This window comes from Capra hircus, chromosome 4 (genome assembly GCF_001704415.2).
Source record: "Capra hircus breed San Clemente chromosome 4, ASM170441v1, whole genome shotgun sequence".
NCBI lineage: Eukaryota > Metazoa > Chordata > Mammalia > Artiodactyla > Bovidae > Capra > Capra hircus.
This window is the reverse complement of record NC_030811.1, coordinates 57,525,683-57,546,369: the sequence shown is the minus strand read 5'-3', so window position 1 is coordinate 57,546,369 and position 20,687 is coordinate 57,525,683. Positions and strand designations below refer to the sequence as shown.

Sequence of the window (20,687 nt, the reverse complement as noted above, 5' to 3'; positions counted from 1 at the left end):
CAGCTGATGGGCCTGCGCTTGTGGTAGCATCATGGTAATACTAAAATCCAGCCTTCTGAGAGATGTCACTTGTTCATTCAGAGTTTCTTGCTTGGCTGGCTTATCTACTCAACTTACAAGCTTTTTACTCTGGAAAGTTTCTCTTCTCTATATTAAGTGGTCTTAAGTGCTGTCATAAGCCAAAAGATCTGAGAGCTAAAAACAAGTAAAGAGTATTCTTAGAGTCTTCAATCTTCCAGATGAAACAGAAATGAATCTACTGAGAGATGCTGCACATCTCCATAGATACCAGCTGTCAATCTGCGGAAGTTCAGTGTGTGTGTGTGTATGCGTGTGTGTGTAAAATGGTCCCCTGCAACCAAACATTGACAGTTACACTTCACTCAGATGGTTCCACTCATTTTAAGTGGAATTTGGTTCCACTTAAAGGTTCCATTTGGAACCTTTCAGAAGTCATATTCCCTTTCCATTAGAAAAGTAATTTTAGCTACTGAGATTCAGTCCCTGAAATCAGGATCCTGGGACAGGAGGAAAGCGTAGTCCTCAAACGCACTGGGTGCACTGAACTGGTGTTAAATATAGCTCAGCGTCAGTAAGAGAGGGTTCACATATTCTGTATCTGATATGATCCTTGTCACGGCATCATAGCTAATAAAATTAATAAAGTTCTGCTGAGCTCAATGTTACACCAGGATGAATGGCTGGGCCTTGAGTCCACCTATTTTGTTCATTTCCTGGTAGATTCAAGGGAAATCTACCCTGTCTGACTCTTTGCGACCTCAAGGACTGTAGCCCACCAGGCTCCTCTGTTCATGGGATTCTCCGGGCAAAACTACTGGAGTGGGTAGCACTCCCTTCTCCAGGGTACCTTCCCGACCTAGGAATCAAACCTAGATCTCCTACACTGCAGTCAGATACTGAGTCACCAGGGAAAATTCAAGGGAAAGAGGACTCAAAGCAGAGAAAATGAGACAGGTATATTCAAGGTGTGCTGGAAGGACCAAGTCTCTCAAAACCCTGCCCTTCCTATACTACCCTGCACTGAAGAGGGAGGTAAGTCATTTAGTCCCAAGTTTCAGGAGCCTCAACCACACCTTAATATGAGTTTGTATCACCTTAGCCCTCCTCTGGAAGGGCAGCATTGACAGAGAGGTACTCTTGCCATGGAAAGGGAACTCAGACATAGATTGGACTTGACTTTCAGAGGAGAGAGCAAATCGAAAAGGGAAGTCACGAGGAGATAAAAGGGTTTGAGTGCTTTCTAAGGACATAGATTAGTGACTGTGTCAAGGGGTGGCTTGAAGAAGCTTTAGCTATCCCTAAACCCTCATCATTCTACTCCCCCAAAGCCACACATTAAGCACACAAATTAACTTCGTGGTTTCAACTCTGACTGCAGGTCAGAATCACCGGAGAGGTTTCAAGTAATACACAAGACAAGTTAAAGCAGGATATCTGGGCTTGGGGCCCAGGCATAGTTTCCTGGTTTATTTTTTAAGCTCCCAGAATGACTCCAATGTTGAGCAGATTGAGATCCACTATCTAAGTGAACATCAGGTCCATGTCCTGAAAATAAGACTCAAGGCAATTCTTCCAACCAGCTGACCACTCTTGCACTCCACCAATGTATATATTAAAGTTAGCAGTGCCATGAACTGCCTTCTTTTCCAATTTTGGAGTTAAGTTTTCTCCGATTCATGTAGAATGTTGCAAACCCCAGTCTTTCCATTCTAGGCAAAACAGGTCCTTTAAAGAAATACATTTGCCAGCCCTTGTAGCAAAAGACAGTCGTCTTATCTTGCGTCTACAAGTAGCATTGCTACTGACTATCTTGGAAGAGTTGAGCACTCTTCTAGACGTTTCACATACATATTACTAATGCTTATAACTCTGCAGAGTAGATACTACTATAGGTGAATGTGAGGTCGCTCAGTCGTGTCTGACTCTTTGCGACCCCGTGGACTGTAACCTACTAGGCTTCTCCGTCCATGGGATTCTCTAGGCAAGAATACTGGAGTGGATTGCCATTTCCTTCTCCAGGGGATCTTCCCGACCCAGGGATCGAACCCGGGTCTCCTGCATTGGAGGCAGACGCTTTAACCTCTGAGCCACCAGGGAAGCCTAATTTCCAAAATATATCTAGAATCTCTCTTCTTCCTCCACACACTGCCTCCATCTTAATCCAAGCCACCATCATTTTGTCATTCCAACTACTGCAACAGCCTCTTGCCTTCAACCTTGCCCTATTCAATGCATTCTCTAAACAGGGTGGTCTTTGAAAAGCAGAAGGAAGGTTGCTTGAATTCCATCAGTGGCTTCCATCCTTCTTGGAATAAAAGCTAGACTCCTTCTCAAGACCTGTGAAGTCCTGCATGCAGGACGTCAGCTCCAGCTTCAGCGCCACTCTCATCTTGAGCCTTTCTTTCCCTTGCCTACTGTGCTCACACTGACTCACTTCCAGTTTGAGAGCTGCTATCTTATACAAATATGATTCTTCCACACAGAACTCTTGCCCTGACTCCCCTCAGTTCTAGAATGTGCAGCTGGACTATCACATCCGAAGAGAAGTTTTCTCTCCTCACCATTTAAGTAGCCACCCACTCTGGCTCCATTTATTTTCTTTTGCTCTGCTTTATTTGTTTCTTTCACCATACCCACCACACTTAGCAAGTATTTATTGTAGATTTACTAGTTTTGTCTGGTTCTCCCACTGGGCTGGCAGCACTTCAATGGCAGGCATCTCACCCCATCTCTCATAGTCACCAAAGTACTCACAGTGTTTTGTTCAATGCCTGGTACTTAGCCATTTTGTAAAACATATTTCTTGGATGAACAAAGAAGCCCATTTTACAGATATCAAATAAGCTAAGTAATTTGCCTGAAATCAAAGCGTTATAATGACTATTACAGCAATCTGTCTCTCAGAAGGAAAAAGAACATTTTACTGGTGTTTATATAGCAGATTCTCTCTCAAAAAAAAAAAAAAATCACACAGGAAGCAACAGTTAGAACTGGACAGACGGGTTCCAAGTAGGAAAAGGACTATGTCAGGCTGTATATTGTCACCCTGCTTATTTAATTTATATGCAGAGTACATCATGAGAAACGCTGGGCTGGAAGAAGCACAAGCTAGAATCAAGATTGACGGGAGAAATATCAATAACCTCAGATATGCAGATGACACCTCTCTTATGGTAGAAAGTGAGAAAAACTAAAGAGCCTCTTGATGAAAGTGAAAGAGGAGAGTGAAAAAGTTGGCTTAAAGCTCAACATTCAGAAAATGAAGATCATGGCATGTGGTCCCATCACTTCATGGCAAATAGATGGGGAAACAGTGGAAACAGTGTCAGACTTTTATGTTTTTCATCTCCAAAATCACTGTAGATGGTGATTGCAGCCATGAAATTAAAAGAAGCTTACTCCTTGGAAGGAAAGTTAAGATCAACCTACACAGCATATTAAAAAGCAGAGACATTACTTTGCCAACAAAGGTCCATCTAGTCAAGGCTATGGTTTTTCCAGTAGTCATGTAGGGATGTGAGAGTTGGACTATAAAGAAAGCTGAGCACCAAAGAATTGATGCTTTTGAACCGTGGCGTTGGAGAAGACTCTTAAGAGTCCCTTGGACTGCAAGGAGATCCAACCAGTCCATCTTAAAGGAGATCAGTCCTGGGTGTTCATTGGAAGGACTGACATTCAAGCTGAAACTCCAATACTTTGGCCACTTGATGTGAAGAGCTGACTCATTTGAAAAGACCCTGATCTTGGGAAAGATTGAGGGCAGGAGGAGAAGGGGACGACAGAGGATGAGATGGTTGGAAGGCATCACCGACTCAATGAACATGAGTTTGGGTGGACTCCGGGAGTTGGTGGTGGACAGGGAGGCCTGGCATGCTGCAGTTCATGGGGTCTCAAAGAGTCAGACACAACTGAGCGACTGAACTGAACTGAACTATACTGAAGAACTTAAATGGCTGTAACTGTTCTGGATCTCCTTTGTTCCACACGTAACCTAAACCACAGCAATGACTATCCCTGTGCTAAGCACATCAAGCTGGTAGCTTGAGGTTAAGAGGATTTTGCACCAGTGGAAATCCTTAAATTGTGCAAATGTGCTCATCACAAAGCACTTCTCTTAAACGTTTTCTATCCTGCCCAGTGAGAAGTTCCTGTGTTTCATCAAGTTGAAATCCAGCTGGGCCACTTATAATGCCAAGGGGGGATGTGACCATTCACCTATCATCAAATTCTCTTTTAGTGCTATCTTGGAAATGGCTACCCACTCCAGTATTCTTGCCTGGAGAATTCCATGGACAGAGAGCCTCACGGACAACAGTCCATGGGGTTGCAGAGTCAGACATGACTTAGCGACTGAGCACATTACTAGCTTGGGCACTGCAGTTGAGTTTCTGATGGGTGGATCTGCCAGAAATTTCTCACCTGCACAGTTCTGCTGTGGCTCCCAGTGGACACGGATGCCCTCTCTCTGGCAGGCCCGGGTATATGCCAGGAATGATTCGCAGTAACAGTTTTTATGGACTGGACATTCACACATGTCTGTCACGCAGGACCTAAGGGACCAACAGAAAGAAGTGAACATTCAAAACTATCAAATACCAAGTATCCTAAATACAACTTGAAGAAAAGCAGTGGGTGAGTGAATGTCAAACCTTGTCTGGACATTAAAGGCTGCTATTTTAAACTGGAAACCTAAAAATGATATAAAAAATACTTCATGAAACCTTACTGGATACCTCTGAATGATGTGACATCAGTTTCCTTTTCTTTTAGAGCAGGACTGGTCAATAGAACTTTCTTAATGATGGAAATACTCTATAGTCTCCACTGTCCAAAGTTATAGCCACTCATCATATCTGGACAATTAGCACTTGAAATGTATCCAGTGAGAATGAAAAACCAAAATTTTTATTTGACTGAATTTTAATTAATTTAGATGTAAACAGTTACAAATGTCTATTTATTACCATGTTGGGAACACAGCTCTTAGAATACACCCCTGTTCAAGGTGCTGCTATTTTGGGAGTAGCTCTGATATATATTAGGATATAACTGAAATAGAGACCAATTTGATGAGAGAATCAAATCCCTTGGCTTTCTGAAGACATTCAATTAGGATTCACTTTTCCAGTATCTTAGAATCTCAGTCTTTTGAGGAACACTGAACCTCGTTCTTTAGAACGTGGGGTGACAAATTCCAAATAAAGCAAAACTTTCAGGCCACTAGTTAGACTGAAAAATATAGGAGATTGAGCCAAGGTTCTTGTTTTTCTTTTTACTCAGTCGCTCAGTTGTGTCTCTTTGCAACCCCATGGATTGCAGCTCGCCAGGTTCTTCTGTCCATGGAATTTTATAGGCAAGAATACTGGAGTGGGTTGCCATTTCCTATTCTAGGCAATCTTCCCGACCCAGGGATCAAATCTACATCTCTTGTATCTAGGTAGATCGAGTCTTTACCACTAGTGCCACCTGGGAAGTGCCTAAGGGGCTTGAATTTAAATATGGAAATGATTGGCCAGGATGTAAAGAGAACTGAAGTGTGTTTCAAACACAAACTAATATATTTTCAAACACATTGACCTCGGAGACATAATAACCTCACATTGGGCTATGATATTACAGTCTACAAAGGCCTTTCTCATTCTGTTACGAGTGCTAAATAGGACATAGCATAGTCCCTGTTTTATTAATTTTAAAAAAGTCATTCTACAAATAGGCCCAAAGTCACACTAGTAAGTGACAAAAAAGTGAACTAAATTACATCTCCTGAGACTAGTGCTCTCTTCCCAGCAAGTTTTGCTGTTGTTCGTTTAGTTGCTAAGTTGTTTCTGACTCCTTTGCAACCCCACAGACTGTCTCCTCTGTCCATAGGATTTCCCAGGCAAGAACACTGGAATGGGTTGCCATTTCTTCCTCCAGGGGATCTTCCCAACCCAGGACAATGAACCCAAGGGGTGTACTGTATTGGCAGACAGAGTCTTTATCATTGAGTCACACGGAAGCCCTGCAGCAAGTTTATTGCCTAACAATTTTGACTTAACATTTTACATAAGACACCCAAGATTAGACTACCCTTTTTTTTTTTTTCATCCTCTGTTCAGCGAAACCACTTCTTTACAGAATCTAATTCAAGGCTGGAAGCAGAAAAAATAATATTCAAGATTATAAATAGCACTGATGATCCTGGAAAGTGATCAGGACATGATCACCCAGTGTTCTTACACAAGCATTCCCTCTTGCTGTGAGATGTGTACACACCTGATTATAGAGAGTGACCAGCTTGCTCTGGGTAGAACTGCCTGCTCTGAACAAGAATTAAATGGCAGAAACCATATTAAAAGATCAATAGCCTCACCGTGTACCTTCAAAGTTATTACATTTCAACACTCAAGGCCACAGCCTTGGGAAATGGGAACTATGCTGGAACAAAAGAGAAACAAGTCTGAAACCTCAAGAGTGCTTTCATTTCATCCAAAGAGAGACTGTTTGATGCCTGATACTTAAGACACAATAATCAGGACAGAAAAACTGCTCTCTCTGCTCTCTGCAATAATCAAAGCTGTAATTCTTAATACCTTCTCCACTTGTATTACAGAAAACCTGTGAAATCATGTTCAACCCTTTCTGATATTAGACACACATGTTATGTCTTTAACGTGGAGCCTCTGGGTTTCCAAGAAAAGACAAATAAAGCCTGTCCTTACAACAGCCACTGAATGTCTGAGAAGAAATCCTCCTCAACATTATTTCCTTTGTTGTTTCAATTTTCATTTCAGACTAACCCACGCCCACCACATCTGCGCTCAGACTTCACGGCACCATTTTTGGCTGCTCCGGTCCTACCCTCTGAGCCCACTTCTGCTTCACGTGTTTCTCACCCTCTTTCCTGGCCCAGGGGTATGGGTACCCTGGCTGTTGTACTCAACTCCCACTGACATGACAGGAAGGGGATGGGACCTCATGAACCTGGTAAAATGGTGGTACTTATATGAGAAAAATCTCAACCAGAGGAAATGCTCCCTCTGATTTGAAAGAATGTCTAATGTAATTCTATAAAACTGTTTGGACAGTCAGCAAACAAAATTTAATTTGTTTGTGTGAAAGGACTGGTGGCTAGTATTTTCCTTCTCGTCTCTATATTTCTGCCAGTTGTTGTATGAAGGTATTTATACAATTTAAAATAAATTATGAACAGCTCAATCCAATTCACTGAGACTGCTGAGAGAAATGTTCAAAGCACAAATTGCTATGTACACATAATCTACCCTACCCACAGACTACTCTGGACTCTCAGACACAATCAATAACACATCTACCCTTTAAGACTAAGGAAGATTTGAGCTTCTTCTATTACTTGGCACTCATGAGAAACAACATTTGAGGGAAAAACGTTTGTCAGAGTCAGTCCTTAACTTGAAATATGTCACGTATTTTTAAAGGCTTGAAAGATGTGTCTTGTCACAGAAGTTAAAACTATAAGATGTCTTTTTTCACTTGTCAAGTTGACTGTTATACAAAATTGTACCCAGAGTTTGTAAGAGAATGAAGAAATAGAGAGTCCATACTCTGCTGGCAAAAGTGTAAAAGTGTAGCGCTTATGTTGAGCACTTTGCTCTACTCAGCCTTTACATGAATTATCACATTTACTCCACACAGAACCAGATAGGAGGCAGGTGGTATTACCAGCCCACTTAACAGATAGGGAAACTGAAGCCTGGAGATGTTAACAATTTCCCCAGGGTCTCATGGCTGATGACAGATTCAGAACTTCAGAACCAGGACTGTAACTCAGGCCTTTCTAATCTCAACTCTCATGTTCTTAAAAAGATTAGAAGATCTTTCTAGAGAGTAACTTAGCAATACTCACAAATAGCCCTAAGAAACATTTTTATCCTGATAGGGAAATTTCACACCCAAGGAAATAGTAACTTATGTGGTTTATATATAGGGGTGTCATCACAATACTACTAAAATGGGAAAAAAAAAATAACCTAAATTGCCTACATTAGTTACATACATTTTAGGAGACTTCTACAATGAAATATTCTACAGACATTACGATGGTGTTTCTGATGTTCATTTTTAAACTGAAGGAAACATTCAGGAAGGATTAATGGAAAAAGAGCAAAACTGTTCCAGTCTTGTATAGTCACACGCGTGCTTATGTGCTAAGTCACTTAGTCATGTCTGACTCTTTGTGATTCTATGGACTATATCCCACCAGGCTCCTCTGTCCTCGGGATTCTCCAGGCAAGAATACTGGAGTGATCACACGCAGAAAACGATATACCCAAATATTCACTGCAGTCAACCCTGAGTGCTGGCTCTTTCTCTTATTTTCCTGCATATTTTCTACAATGAACATGTACCACTTTTCTAAAAAGATAAAATTACAGTGTTGGGACCTAACCTGAGCCATGACAGGCTCAACAGGCCACACCAGGCCTAAGCCTCAGGTTCCTGTAAGCATGAGTCACAATTCTAGGTAGCCCCACCCTAGGAGAGTTCCCGCTGGCGCCAAACCAGATTAAAACCTGAGTCATGATTCCGGGGAGCCACACCCTGGGAAAGTCCCTGATGGCGCCGAACCTGAGCCAATCTGGATAGGGATGCAGGATTTGGAAATCGCGCGCGCCTACGGCTCAGCCAATCATTACCCACCAGCTGTACTAAGAACCGCCTGTATAAAAGGAGCTGTGAGTCAGAGCCCAGGGCTCTCTCGTCAGGACTCCACTGCGCTGGATGAGACGGGAGCCCTAGCTCGAGCTAGCAATAAACCCCTTTATGCTTTTGCATTGCTGTGGATGGCTTATTCTCTCAGTTTTGGGGACTCGGACACTGGGCATAACAACAGTGTATTTTTTAAACAACAAAAGGAATGTCATAAGATGTATTAATATTTAAATCCAAATTTAGGAACTAGAGTGAGTGAAAAATAAAGAACTGGAGAAAAATAAAGCTTCCATTGTAGATTTTAGCTATTAAATATTTCTCCAGCTAAGATCTTTCTAATCTGTATGTCAGAGGCCTCCTGACTTAGGCTGTGATTTGATCCACTTTGTGTTGTCCTCAGATTTCCACCTCGTTGATCTAATGATGCTGTGAGCTTGACATCCGGGTGAATGGAATGGATAACAGAATAATTATGCATGCTTCTGCTGATAACATAGGAATTTATTAAGAGGAAAATACAAGCATCTTCATAGACCCGTCAAATTTCAGGGAGGGGCAAAACTATTGTTATTCAAGTATTCAATTCATGTTATCACACTTAATACTTCAGCCTGGGTGAAATCTAATTTATGACCCAGTGGAGCTGAATTTTTATATGTTAATAGAAGATCATGGACCTTGCCTTAGTCAGTATTCACCAATACTCTACATTTATATTCATTTTACGGAGTCAGTAGCAGAATGTTATCACTTTCAGTAGTTACTGAGATTTATGGCTTTGGTTTTTCTGCTTTCATGGCGTTATTCTGTCAGTAATGTTCTGTTTGATGCTGAGTTCTTGGTCAGGAAACACCATCGCCCATTGCTCCAACGGAAACCACAGGATCCACTTCAAATGAGCTTTTCCAGGAAAGCCCTGCAGGTAAAGAGCACCGGCTCGGCCCGAGCAATCCCTGTAAAGCATACTTTCCGCCATGGGAGCTTTTAATTAATGTACCTAGAAATGCTTTTCTAATTTATCCTCCCTGCCCTTGGCATCTTTCCTGACAGCAGAGAGGTGCAGGCAGGACTCTCGTTCCATGGGGTTTGCACAGCTGTGCGGTGCAGAGATAAGGAAAAGGATGCCAAGGGCTATCACAGGGCCCCAAGCAACTGGCTCTGTGCTGGACTGTAATGTCACATACCAACTGCCTCCCTTGTCTATCCATTTTACGTGCATGTGCCGTGCTCCACGTGTCAATAAGACCCTTTGAACACCTTTCCTCACAGCACCCAGCAAGTACATGTGTCAGCACCTACCTGTGGTCCCTTCCCTCCCTGAAATAGGACTTGTCACAATTTACCTACAGGGGAGCCTCCTCATCTTTTTTCCCCTGTCAAGTTACAACCACTGCCTCCTGCAAAGCTCCAAGATGGTAGCTACTATCCACATGGAGCCATTTACATGGAAATTTAAGTTAACTATGATTAAATAAATCTAAAATTCATACACTAGCCATACCTCAAGTGTTCAGTGGCCATCTGTAATTCGTGACCACCATATTAGACATTTCCACCAGTTCCATCACTGCAGAAAATTGTACTGGTACTGGACGGTGGTACCAAGAATGCAGCTCTGTCTGTATTTGAAAACCACTCCTGTCCTCTCCAGAGGGATTTATTGGTGGAGTGAGATTAAGGCCTCATCTACAGAGGAAGTTCAAATTTCTTGGCCTCAATGTCAAGGTCCCTGGCCATCTAAACATCCCTCTTTCTTTCCCATTCATTCTTTCATCCAATCATATGGGGCCGTCTCATCAAGCATCAGGCTTCCTTATGCCTTGTTTTTGCCTCGAATGTGCCTTTTTGTCTTCTCCACTGGAAAAATCAGATGCCTATCCTTTAAGACAGTTTCAGATTCCTCTGTGGTGCTCCCTGACTGGCTCAGGAAAAGTTATCCCCTGTCTATCAGGTCCTGTGCCTTCCACATCTTTTTTCTAGTGCAGACCCTCTGAATCCTTATGGTCTCTTTCTCTGTTTCAGCAGCAGAACTATATCTCGCTCATCCAGCCAAGCACTGTGCCTTGGACACACAGCTCATTAAACATTCAGTGACTCATCCCAAGAGTAGATGAGAATGGCCTGATAACCTTCACATGGCTTCCATGGGGTTGGGCAGTTGGAGACTGATATCTGAGGGGCATAAATTCCATTCTTGCCCCTAACTTGCTGGCTGTGGTATGGGAGCTGCTACCCATGGCTACCTTGGAACAAAGCTGCTTCTACAAGAACCTTTCCAGTGTCATTTTCATTTTGAACTTCTGGTACCCCTCTCCTGTATCCCAGAGGATTTTTTTTTCGTTTAGTGAATGGTGGGAAAAAAGATTTTGATGAGAGAATTCTGCATTCATAACACATTTTCAGGAAAGCACATATTCAGTCTTGTACGAACAACCTATAGTTCTTCGTGTTATTAAAAAGGCAAGCCTCCAACACTGCTAAAATCAAAACATCAAACACCTCTCTGCTTCCTAGCAACAGCACACCAAGTGATTTTCCCTCTGCTTTTTCTGGCAGGAGGGCCACGCATGCCAGAGAGAAGCAAGTGCTCATGACTTTGCTACCCAAATACAGTTCTGAAAGACAGATATATGAACCACTGGGAACGCTCCACCCGGTTTCTGGGGGAACAGATAGGCAAAGCAAGAGCCAGCTCCATCTAGGAGCCAGAGTCAGAGCTCCGGCTTTCCCCTCCGCCACCATGAAGGGTCTCTGGCTGGGCTATTTGTTCAATCTGGAGGTCAGTTGTCCTGGGAGCAACAATAGAACAGGACTGGAAGATGACTAGAAAACCACACTGGGGTCCTATGGCTTTCCTTACTCCATGTATTTGGAGAGTTCACAGAAGCAAGTGAAAGCATCTCAGGCTTATTAGTGCCTGGGAATCAATGAAAAAGGGAGATGGGAAAGGCTACTAGAGACAGAGTCCTGACTGGATGGAGAGTATTTAACACCAAGGGACTACTTAAAATTTCACAAATACTTTAACCCTTGAAATTCTGTGCTGACTTTCCTAACCTGAGTTCCACGGAAGTAACTAGAGGTAGCAGCCACAACCTGAAGGCATATCCATGTTACATTATACCTAAGAAAACAATTCCAAACCTAACTCAGAAGTGGCTACCTCAGTTCTCCTCAATACTATATAGGCACTCTTACGCTTTCACACACAAATAACAGTACTCTAACCTAGAAGTCGGGGTTCAAAGATTTAATAATGTGAAATGTAACGTAGCTTTATTGAATTGTTAATAAGTGTGTGGGGCAAGTCTGCAAAGCCAGCCTACTGCTCCTTCCAGACTCTTCCTGGGCCGGCCACAGTTGGCACCACCATGGCTTAACTATGAGCGAGAATGTCTGAAAGTTTAAATTGGTTCCAGGTGGCCTAGGGTTGCCAGGCTAGAATAGCAAGGTCAGGCGTTTCTGGATGATCTTGTGCATTTCATGAAATCTATTTGAGGAGATGGAGCAGGAGAATCTGGGAGGCCAGCTGTGTCTCTGGTTGTGGATCTTGAATTTATCTGCAGTCCAGCTCCACCACCCACCCACCTGCACACACACACACACACACACACACACACACACACACACATTAGACCTTGAGCTCACTCCTGAGTGTGAAGAATGAACTCATTGAGCTTTGCTTATTCCAGGCACTAAGGGAGGTTCAGAGATGAGCAGATATGGATCCCAGCCAGAAGAGAAAATTGCACAGATACTGAAAACCAAACTCGAAATGACGTGAGGGCTTTAATGGCAGACAGCTGGAGCAATGGGATGAAAGAAAAATGAGTGTTAGTCGCTCAATCATGTCCGACTCTTTGCGATCCCATGGACTATAGCCCACCAGGCTCCTCTATCCTCTGTCCACATGGATTCTCCAGCAAGAATACTGGAGTGGGTTGCCATACCCTCCTCCAGGGGATCTTCCCAACCCAGGGATCCAACCCAGGTCTCCTGCATTGCAGAGAGATTCTTTACCATATGAGCCCCCAGGGAAGCCCTTGGATACTGAACAATGTGCTAAGTTGCTTCAGTTGTGTCCGACTTTTCGTGATGCCATGGACTATAGGCCCCCAGGTTCCACTGTCCAGGCAAAAGTACTGGAGCAGGTTGCCATTCCCTTCTCCAGAGGATCTTCCCTATCCAGGGATCGAACCTGTGTCTCTTATGTCTCCTGCATTGGCAGACAGGTTCTTTACCACTAGTGCCGCCTGGGAAGCGCCAGAGCAATGGGATCCACAGGGCAGGCAAGGGTGTCCAGAGGCTTCACAGAGCAGGAGAGACACAGGAACTGGGTCTTAAAGGATCTGTGTAATTGTGTTTGTTTTGAGAATGAGGAAAAGGAAGTTTCAGGCACAGGCAGGGACCCCAGTACAAGCCAAGAGTGAAAATGACCAGATTTGAGACTTGATAATCATGTGATCCAAACTCCAATATTAAAAACAAAACCAAAAATGATCCCTGATGGCAGTCACGGAGCCTGCACCTCAAGACCTCACTTCCTCACAGAGCAGCCTGGCAGGGCTACCCTCAAGGCATTTCTTTCTTTGAGGGGTTCAGAGCCTCATAATCTGCAGCCTTAACTCTTCGCTGTGACGCTTGGAGACACACGGACTCTGTGAATGCGCTGGAACCCACTCAGTCTCTCAGACTCGAGAAATCGCAGAGATCACTGACTCTTCTGCGATCTTCCCAAGCTCCGCCCTCCCAGTCCTGCGTGTTTTCCTCTTCCTGCCTTCAGTGTCCTTCTCTCCGTAACTGCTCTCTTCCTGCTTTGCAAGAATAAAAATCAGAATACTAAAATAACACAGAAATAACCTACCAAACCAATTTGATAATTACTCACAAGGAACCCCTTTGATTGCCTGGATTCTGTTCCTGTCGTGCATTCTTTGCCTACTTAGGTATATCCCCGATTTAAAACCTAGGGATGCTACATTTGCAACTATTTAGATTCTCCAGATACTGAACAAAACTGATTGCTTTAATCCTCGTAACACTTTCCAGGAAGCGAATGCCAGGACCTACATAGCAGAAGCCAGCCTTACACAGGCATCCCAGAAGTAAGCATCAGCCTTGGGCACTCTTCAAAAACCAGAGATGGTCTTAGTGGAATAAGAGGCATCTGTGGACACAGACATCTCCTCGAAAGAGTAGCAATGCTTATGATTTTCCTTAGATGCTAATTTCCTTCACTCTTGCTTTGAACAGAGACCAAACAATAATCATCCAGGTTCTGGAACCTAAAATATTTTCTCCCTTGATAAGGCCGTATATCAGATCATATGTGGAAACTATGGTTCTTATGCTCATAGTTAAGTTAGATTGCGTCTTAGGGGTGGCGAAGGGGTGGGGAAGGTGTGTGCACCATTCTATTTGCCCCACATCCAGGAGCTATGACCTTAAAGGGGCCAAAGTCTCTATACTCACTAACAAGGTTGGAAATACTCCTCTTAGGAAAGACGAGCTACCTTTACTTGAGTACGAAACACTGACTTCACAGAGGGAAAAGCTAATGAACGGAAGGTATGCTGAATTGTCATTCTTCAGGGGATAACATTTCAGTTTGGGCAAAGATGCCTCACATCCTGCTGGAGAGAGAAGCCTGGTCGCTACCCCCCTCTAGTGGCCAGGAGATAGAATGTCAAGTAACCTTAATTGTTTTAGTATTTAGCTTCTTACCCTTTCAGTTTAGGGGGCGGGGCTGGCTGATAAGACATAAGAATGGCTTCTTGTCAGAAAATCAATCACTTTTCTCTTAAACACATTCAATGCATCACTGCCATGCTCACTGTGAAACAAGAAGACTGGTTGCATGATGCTCAGCTGTGTCCTACTATTTGAGACCCCATGGACTGTAGCCTGCCAGACTCCTCTGTCCATGGGATTCTCCTGGAAGAATACTGGAGCAGGTTGCCATTTCCTCCTCCAGGGGATCTTCCCGACCCAGGGATCGAACCCAGGTCTCTGGCATCTCCTGCACTGCAAGAGAATGCTTTACGGTTGAGCCACCTGGAAAGCCAGGCTGGTTGGTGGACTAAAATCCCTGAATAATCATGAATGGCTGCATGGGGTGTCTCCCTAGGAGGGAGAGGATATAGACTGGAACACTCTGTTGGAGGGGGGTAAGGTGGAGCATCGGTGCTAATGGTCTAAAAGCTTTTCCATTTTTCGTAACATCTCATTTTCCCTATGTACTGCATCCAGCTTCATACACTTTTTTAAAACAAATTGTATGTACAATTTAATAGGGTTCTTTTTTTTTACGTTTTTTTTTTTAAATTTTATATTGGGGTATATCCAATTAACATATCAAGTACAAAAGAATACTTGGTAAGCAGGGGAGAAATCTTCTCTACCACGTCTGAGACAGTAACACAATCAGAAGAAGATACCAGTGTGATGCCAATTTTTATCTATGTCCTTACCTCTTCACTGGTAATAAAGCAGTGTCCCTACAGTACCAGTATCCCATGACTATATCTAAATATGGACTAAAGCTAGGTAATATTCCTACTTGGAAAAGATCCTCCAGGAAATAAGAGAGTGAAGGTTCTTTACTCAGAAAATCCCAGTATCTCTTCTTTGGGGTGACTAGTCTCATCATATTTTTCACCCAATATTGACAGATACACACCATGTTTGAAACTGTTCCATTCAACACTCATTGAGTGTCTGTGTATAACGTACCACTGCCTTAAACTTGGGACGTTCACAGTGTGTTGGGGAGGCAGGGGAAGACAGGCAAGCCAACACAATGAAGGAGGCTGAGTCTGGGACTCCTGTAAGTGCAGGATGGCTCTGGAGGGAAAGCCTCCTTAGATGGTACTTATGGGGTGGGGATTGGGGGTGGAGTGCTCCCACAAGTGACTGAGGGTGCTCACATAAAGCAGTTATTCAGGAATCAGAGAGGAAGCAAGACCAGGTAAGGAGCACTGTGGAGTCACCACCCTGGTGAAAACCCCAATTTTATCATTTGGGGTGCTTCCCCTTTCTATGCCAGGTTTCCTTGTATAATCTCTCAAAGGATTCTCATGAAAAATAATGGAGAAAACAGATTCCCACTGCCACAGCCGCCATCCCTAAAGAGGAGAGGGAAGTTCAAACACATTTGGAAGTGGGGGTAAGAGGCAGCCAGGGCAGAATCCCCCATGGTCACCTTCCTAGCCCATTGTGAGGATTCTGATTCTCTGAGTGAGGAGGGTATGGGAAACGGTGTGTCGTTCTCTCTCATTCTAGGGTGGCCTCCCCTCTCCTCTGCGCTCGGGGTCTTCTCGCCCCTGAAGCTCCAGGATGGGTCTGCTTGCCCAAGAGGGCAGCTATCCAGTGAGCTTCTCGCAAGAGTGATGAGAAAAATCCATGAAAGCAAAGGAGGCATCTGGCATCTGGAGGCCACACCCCAGCCACACGCAGCAGCCACAACCAGCCCAGCTGCTTCTAAGGGGCCGATCCATCCAGAGCCTTTTTCACATTAGGCCGTGGATGGCTGCCAAGCCCCACAAACCCTCCACTAATAAAAGGGCACAGTGGTGGCTGCCCCCAGAGGAGGCTACCTGGTGGTGAACTTTTTCAGATGGTGGGTGCCTTTCATCAAGTGTCCGCCGCCTCGCCCCCACCAGCAACCAGCATTCACATCCAATCACTGCTCAAAGAAGCACTATTTGCACTCCATCCTCTGTGCAGCTTGGCTGCCCAAGGAAAACACAGTCCACTGGACCTAAAAGGAAAAGTGTCCTTCTGAGGGACACCCCCATCAGAACTGGGCCCCATGAGATGGCAGGCGGCCACTCTCAAATCATAGAAAAGAGGTTCTGGGATCAGATATTCCCCAAAGGCAAATCATAAACACCCTGGGCGGACTGCTTCCTCACCTGCTTCCCCCTCCCTCTGTCAGAATGACAACACCATTGTATAAGCCCCAGAGAGTTGGAATGTGAGGCATATTGCCTAGAGGCAATTAAGGAGACTATTACTTGAAAGGCCCCACAATCTTCACAGCCCCAAGAGTGAAAGACGCTGGGTTGAGTCAATATTTCATGAGTACCTGCTATATGCCAGTTCAGTTCAGTCGCTCAGTCGTGTCTGACTCTTTGCGACCCCACAAATCACAGCACACCAGGCCTCTCTGTCCATCACCAACTCCCAGAGTTTACCCAAACTCATGTCCATTGAGTCAGTGATGCCATCCAGCCATCTCCTCCTGCCCCCAATCCCTCCCAGCATCAGGGTCTTTTCCAGTGAGTCAACTCTTCGCATGAGGTAGCCAAAGTATCGGAGTTTCAGCTTCAGCATCATTCCTTCCAAAGAACACCCAGGACTGATTTCCTTTAGGATGGACTGGTTGGATCTCCTTGCAGTCCAAGGGACTCTCAAGAGTCTTTAACACCACAGTTCAAAAGCATCAATTCTTCGGGGCTCAGCCTTCTTCATAGTCCAACTCTCACATCTCTACATGACCACTGGAAGAACCATAGCCTTGACTAGACGGACCTTTGTTGGCAAAGTAATGTCTCTGCTTTTGAATATGCTATTTAGGTTGGTCATAACTTTCCTTCCAAGGAGAAAGCGTCTTTTCATTTCATGGCTGCAATCACCATCTGCAGTGATTTTGGAGCCCAAAAAAACAAAGTCTGACATGGTTTCCACTGTTTCCCCATCTATTTCCCATGAAATGATGGGAACAGATGCCATGATGTTAGTTTTCTGAATGTTGAGCTTTAAGCCAACTTTTTCACTCTCCTCTTTCACTTTCATCAAGAGGCTTTTTAGTTCCTCTTCACTTTCTGCCATAAGGGTGGTGTCATCTGTATATCTGAGGTTATTGATATTTCTCCCGGCAATCTTGATTCCAGCTTGTGCTTCTTCCAGCCCAGCGTTTCTCATGATGTACTCTGCACAGAAGTTAAATAAGCAGGGTGACAATATACAGCCTTGACGTACTCCTTTTCCTATTTGGAACCAGTCTGTTGTTCCATGTTCAGTTCTAACTGTTGCTTCTTGATCTGCATATAGGTTTCTCAAGAGGCAGGTCAAGTGGTCCGTATTCCCATCTCTTGAAGAATTTTCCACAATTTATTGTGATCCACACAGTCAAAGGCTTTGGCATAGTCAATAAACGGAATGAAGCAGGGCAAAGGCTAATAGAGTTTTGCCAAGAGAATGGACTGGTCATAGCAAACACCCTCTTCCAATAACACAAGAGAAGACTATACACATGGACATCACCAGATGGTCAACACCGAAATCAGACTGATTATATTCTTTGCAGCCAAAGATGGAGAAGCTCGATACAGTCAGCAAAAACAAGACTGGGAGCTGACTGTGGCTCAAATCATGAACTCCTTATTGCTAAATTCAGACTTAAATTGAAGAATGTAGGGAAAACCACCAGACCATTCAGGTATGACCTAAATCAAATCCTTTATGATTATACAGTGGAAGTGAGAAATAGATTTAAGGAACTAGATCTGATAGACAGAGTGCCTGATGAACTATGGACGGAGGTTCATGACATTGTACAGGAGACAGTGATCAAGACCATCCCCATGGAAAAGAAATGCAAAAAAAGTAAAATGGCTGCATGGGGAGGCCTTACAAATAGCTGTGAAAAGAAGAGAAGTGAAAAGCAAAAGAGAAAAAGAGAGATATAAACTTCTGAATGCAGAGTTCCAAAGAATAGCAAGGAGAGATAAGAAAGTCTTCTTCAGAGATCAATGCAAAGAAATAGAGGAAAACACCAGAATGGGAAAGACTAGAGATCTCTGCAAGAAAGTTAGAGATACCAAGGGAACATTTCATGCAAAGATGGGCTCGATAAAGGACAGAAATGGTACGGACCTAACAGAAGCAGAAGATATTAAGAAGAGGTGGCAAGAATACACAGAAGAACTATACCAAAAAGATCTTCATGACCCAGATAATCATGATGGTGTGATCACTCACCTAGAGCCAGACATCCTGGAATGTGAAGTCAAGTGGGCCTTAGGAAGCATCACTATGAACAAAGCTAGTGGAGGTGATGGAATTCCAGTTGAGCTATTTCAAATCCTGAAAGATGATGCTGTGAAAGTGCTGCACTCAATATGCCAGCAAATTTAGAAAACTCAGCAGTGGCCACAGAACTGGAAAAGATCAGTTTTCACTCCAGTCGCAAAGAAAGGCAATGCCAAAGAATGCTAAAACTACTGCACAACTGCCCTCATCTCACACGCTAGTAAAGTAAAGCTAAAAATTCCCCAAGCCAGGCCTCAGCAATACATGAACCGTGAACTTCCAGATGTTCAAGCTGGTTTTAGAAAAGGCAGAGGAACATCCGCTGGATCATCGAAAAAGCAAGAGAGTTCCAGAAAAACATCTATTTCTGCGTTATTGACTATGCCAAAGCTATATACCAGGTACATCGCAAATATGAGCACATATAATTCTGACTGCAAAATTTTTAACAGAAGACAGAACTAAGTAAGACCCAAAGAGGTCAAGTAGGCTTTTGTTTGTTTGCTTGTTAACATCAGACTGTTTGGTAAGTGGCAATGCTGGGCCCATGCTCTCTGCCTTATATCACACTGCCTATTATAGGGCATGCTGCTCCTTCCATGAAATATTCTTTCTCCTGGTTAAAACGTACTCCTCCTTTTATATGCAAGCCAAAAGCTTTCTCAAGGCAGCCTTCTGAGATCCCCAAGCTAGTTATTGTTCTGTGCTCAGTCGTGTCTGACTGTTTGCGACCCGGTGGACTCTAGCCCACCAGGCTCCTCTGTCCATGGGATTTCCCACACAAGAACACTGGAGCGGGTTGCCATTTCCTTCTCCAGGGGATCTTCGACCCAGGGATCAAACCCATGTCTCCTGCATCTCCTGCAATGGCAAGCAGATTCTTTACCACTGCACTACCTGGGAAGCCCCTCCCCAAGCTGGATGAGGCTGCTGTTAAACTTTCCCATGGTGTTCTAAGATGGCCCTTGTCACAGCCTGCAGTCATGCCTTCGTGGGACCGATGCTTCACTCCATGCTCCCCCCTACACTTCCGGGTGGGCAGGTTTTGCTTATCATCTTTTGCTAGCTTTGGTGCACGGCCTGGTTGTGAGTAGATGCTCAAAGTCTATTTTTCTGAATGAATCGTTTATAGATGTTTTATAGTCCAAGTCCAGACAAAGTGATTGCTAAGATGACAATGAGAAGCAGATGGTTAAACAGCCTGAGAAAGTTTCTAGGAGGAATGAGCATCTTGTGGATTTCAGTATTACCCACGGCCAGGGGGAAGAGGATCTGAAACTGGCCACTGGATTAGGCAACTAGGAGATGAGTGATGGCCTTAGGAGAAATAGTTTCATGGGGGTGATGAGGACAGAAATCATCCTGGCATGTACTGAAGGTAGAAAATACACGAGACATTGAGTGAAGACTGTTCTTTCGGCAGTTGGCAGGGAAGGGAAGAAGAGAAATGGGGCAATAGTTTGAAGGGAAGTGAAGTGTAGCGTGTGTGTGTGTGTGTGTGTGTGTGTGTGTGTGTGTTAGGATCAGGGAGATCTGAAATTGCTTTACACCAGGGAAAAAGACGTCCAAGAGATGTTGACGTGAAAGCAATGGAAGGGTTAGATAACTGGGAGAGTAATGTCATGAAGGAAATAGGTGAGAATGGGGTCAAGAATGCAGGAGAAAGACTGTCCTTTTCTTCACTTATAGTCGGAAGTAAATTTCTGGAAAAAAAAAAATCCTGGGAAAAACCCATAAAACTTCCTATGCTTATACAAGGCACAGTGGGGGATGGGGTAAAAACCAAGGTTACCCTATAGGTCAGCAGGTGGATGAAGACCAGTGATGCAGTGCAAATAACTAGCAAAGAGAGTGAGTAGGATTTTATGACATTTGCAAGTGGTGTTTCCAGGTGAAGAAGGAGTCCAGACAAGGGGCAGGAAGACTGCCTTCTGGACAGTTCTGCTGTCTTTCAAGCCAAG

At 44.0% G+C, this 20,687-nt stretch overlaps 1 protein-coding gene and 1 non-coding gene across 3 annotated transcripts in view; both read right to left on the bottom strand.

The window, feature by feature from the left end:
* BMPER (BMP binding endothelial regulator) overlaps positions 1–20,687 on the bottom strand; it is a 256,680-nt gene that overhangs the window by 10,530 nt on the left and 225,463 nt on the right. For both annotated transcript variants that reach the window (XM_005679197.2, XM_013963327.2), the window contains one exon: positions 4,441–4,571. In XM_005679197.2, coding sequence (XP_005679254.1) covers positions 4,441–4,571 — 131 coding nt within the window. The remainder of the gene's footprint in view (positions 1–4,440; positions 4,572–20,687) is intronic.
* TRNAW-CCA lies at positions 2,047–2,118 on the bottom strand. The gene has a single exon. It is a non-coding gene; the product is annotated as a tRNA-Trp (tRNA).